At 39.6% G+C, this 3589-nt stretch overlaps 1 protein-coding gene across 1 annotated transcript in view; it reads right to left on the bottom strand.

Moving 5' to 3' along the window:
• Positions 1 to 3589, bottom strand: part of LOC101852283 (calcium/calmodulin-dependent 3',5'-cyclic nucleotide phosphodiesterase 1A) — a gene marked incomplete at its 5' end in the record, with an annotated part of 95606 nt that overhangs the window by 27286 nt on the left and 64731 nt on the right. Inside the window, 2 exon segments of the mRNA XM_035972870.1 lie at positions 1311 to 1436; positions 2510 to 2610. Coding sequence (XP_035828763.1) covers positions 1311 to 1436; positions 2510 to 2610 — 227 coding nt within the window.

Genomic DNA, 3589 nt, shown 5'->3' with positions numbered 1-3589 from the left:
GGGGAGGAGGAGCTCAAAAGTCTTTTAGTTTTAATTTTTACTTTGATTTACAGTTTTATATCACTTTCAACAAAAATAGGCCATAAAGGCCAAATGGGCCATAAGATTACAGAGGTGTTTGTAAAGAGAAACATACAAAGAACAGATGAAGAGGCGGAATACGGGGAAAGAAAGAGGGGAGATAAGGACGATATGCATTGTATTATTATGTTTGGTGGGAAAGAAGGAGCAAGCCACACCTGAGCACCCACCAACCAAATACATTTTCGTTTAAAAAACCCAACAGAAAATGATTTTTGTGGTATCATAATTGCAGTTACACAGCGCATACCATTGCCCTAGAGTATGCTCTATGGGCTTTACAAGTACCAATAACCTAGCAAACCCTAGAGCACTAAGAAACGTTCTCGAATACCCAAGGTAAAGCGCTCAGTCTGTAACAAACTGGCAAGGAATTGTTTCGTTGTCAGTAACCGGGTACCAATTTCCCCCTGGGAGAAGTGAGAAAACTTCTTGCTGGTGCTTTCCCAAGGGGTTCGAACCCATGACCTTTCAGTTACGACCTCGACATCCTAACCACGAGAGCACATGGGAAGGGGGTGAGTTGGGGGGAGGGGGGTATATTTGCACAAATAGTGTGTAAACCAGCCATTACAAATTTCACAAGCTTATTTCCCTGGTGGTGCGCCTTTAGCTTAGTTGGTGTAATGCTTGACTACGCCAGATGTTATAAACTTGGGTTGTTTCAGGGAGTTTTAAGACTATCCTCGCTAAACGGCTCGCCCCTATATCAGAGCGACGTTAAATTCGGAGGTCACGCCTTTTAAAAAACCTTACAGTATTGGAAGGGTTGTTAAATCTATACAACAATATCTTCTCCTTTTTCTAAACGATTTTTCACTTTGCTGAAAGTGCTGGGGTTTGACATCAAGCTTAAGGTACCTTTCTATCAGCTTGCGTTTTACGATATTCGCAGCACAATTAGGTCATACGTGTGCCGTGCGCAGGTTCTGATTGACGTTTCAAAAGTAGGAATAATATTTGAACGTAACAGTTTTGAATGGGAAGTTAAAAGTACAAATAAATGACATACAAACCTACCTGTACTCCTCTTTACCGAGGTTGCATCAAAATGTTGTGCTCAGCGAACTTACATATTATATTCCTCTTTAGTAAGGTTGCATAAAACGTTGTACCCAAGGAACGTACCTGTACCCTCTTTAGGAGGTTGTACAAAATGTTGTGCCCAACGAACTTACCTGTATTCTTCTTTATTGAGGTTGCATAAAACTTTGAACTAACGAAATTACCTGTATTCCTCTTTACTGAGGTTGCATAAAATGTTGTGCTCCTCCTCTCGGACTAGCCGGAAGGCGGCGCTGATGTGGTGGTTCTCTAACACCGCTCGATCGTTGTACAGCAGCGCCACCTCGGAGCTGGGGGGGGGGGGGGGGGGGGGGTGGGGAGACACAAAGACAGTGCGGTGATAATCATAATGAGGAGTAGAGTTACATGTAGAATTTATTCGTTGTATTTTTCGATAGCTCATATTTTCGCTCAGCAGCAAGCTCTGTGGGTTTTACAATTCTTGTGGAAGAGGAAATCAAGCGAACAAGCGTTTGTCCAGTAAATATTTCGCTACCTTAGAATTATACAGTCTTATCTGCTCAGTACCAAGTTTTGAGAAATCAGGAGCAAAAATATGAATTTCACAGCCTGTCAAGTTTTTAAGAATGCAATTCTCTGAATATATCTCATTAACGACTAAAAATAATCTTACAATTTTGATACGGCAGATAGAACAATTGGTTTCTGATCTGAAGGTCTTAGTAACTCAAAACGTGCAAAGATATCAGTTAGAACTTTGTAATTCTAAGGTAGACATTTGCTTAGCCTCACACATCGTTATTCTTCCACTCCTATCAAAGCAAGAGAAATATTGTATATTGGAAGTAAGTCTTTCTTGTTCACGGCGCTCTTGAATTTTTAATGTCGTGTGCACTTTTGTGTTGTGGTAGAGTGAATATTTGCTTAAGCTATGGTATTGGTCTGAGAAGTGTACGCACGCATGTATATTCACTTATGTTTTGTGTTCAGATTAACGAAAAGTAAAGCGCCTTGACCTGTGCTGTACAATCAGAAAAGACAAAAATGCAGTTTCTCGGCCGCCTAAATAGACAACTAAATAGTCCTTGAACATCTGGTTTTCACTTGCAAAATTGAAAGGAAACAAGGCTGAGGTAGACAACAGCAACCTACTTGGAGAGATTAATCAGATGGGTGACGAGGAAAGATGAGGATCATGAAGATATTTTGAGAACATCCGAGCAAAGAAATTTATGGAGAGCCATGATAGCTGCTGTCCCAGATCTGGCACTTGATGACTTGGTTACTGTGATGATGATGATGATGATGATGATGATGATGATGATGATGATGATGATGATGAAGATGATGATGATGATGATTGTTATTGTTATCAGTGTAATACACAGACAGAAGAACTCACGAGGTGTTGATGTGAAAGTTGTTGGTGGTTCCCGTGTGCTCAAAGTCATGGATGAGAGCAGCCACAAGAGTCGCAAACACCTCCAGGTCCGTCAGCCATTGCTGTTGGGGGAAAGGGAAGTGATACGCCATACATTAGTAAACAATGTTTGGAAATATCTCACTGAATTTGCATTTGGCTATTGTTTTTACTAGCATGTCCCCTTAAGAAAAGTCTCACGTCATACTTTATTAAACAATTTTAAGAAAAACCGCATTGAATTTGCACAAGGCTTTTATTACTAGCATGTCCCCATAAGAAAAGTATCATGTCATACTTTATTAAACAATTTTAAGGAATACCTCTTTGAATTTGAGCAAGGAATTTTTTTAACCAGCGAGTCCCCTTTAGAAAAGTCTCAGGTCATACTTTATTAAATAATTTTGAGACATACCTCATTGAATTTGCACAAGGCTTTCTTTTTTTTTACTAGCATGTCCCCTTACACAAGAGCAATTGAATCAACCGTCATTGTTCAATATTAGAAATACCCTACTGAATTTGCTTTTTCGATTGTTTGGGTAAACAGAAGCACATCGACACGTTATGGTCATTTAGCGCTGAAAGGAAGGAAGACAAGCAAACAGAAACAAGAGAGGGAAAGTAAAGAAGTTGGACCTACCAGCGACACCCTCAAATCACCCACACTGGGTTCGCATTTGAATTTCTTTATTTTACTAGCATATTCCTTCGAGAGAAATTGCATATACTCGTACATTGTACTCTACTGAACAAGGTGATGAACTATCTCACTGAGACTTAGTAACTAGTTTGATTCTTCTACCTATAACAAATGTGATCAGAAGTCACATTGAATGTCCTTTTGTGTATTGTTTAAAATACTTTGTAAGTGGTTTTAGTGTTAAAGATAATGGTGACGATAATGCTGCTGCTGCTGCTGCTGCTGAAGATGACGATGGTGATGATAATGAAGATAGTGCTGCTGCTGCCGATAATGATGATGACGATGATTAGGATAAAGACGACGACAATAATGATGATGATAACGATGATGATTATAGTGTAAACACACATACATAC

The sequence above is a fragment of the Aplysia californica genome, unplaced genomic scaffold (genome assembly GCF_000002075.1).
Source record: "Aplysia californica isolate F4 #8 unplaced genomic scaffold, AplCal3.0 scaffold00882, whole genome shotgun sequence".
Lineage (NCBI taxonomy): Eukaryota > Metazoa > Mollusca > Gastropoda > Aplysiida > Aplysiidae > Aplysia > Aplysia californica.
The sequence above is the reverse complement of the archived record's forward strand: the minus strand, read 5'-3'. Positions and strand labels throughout refer to the sequence as shown.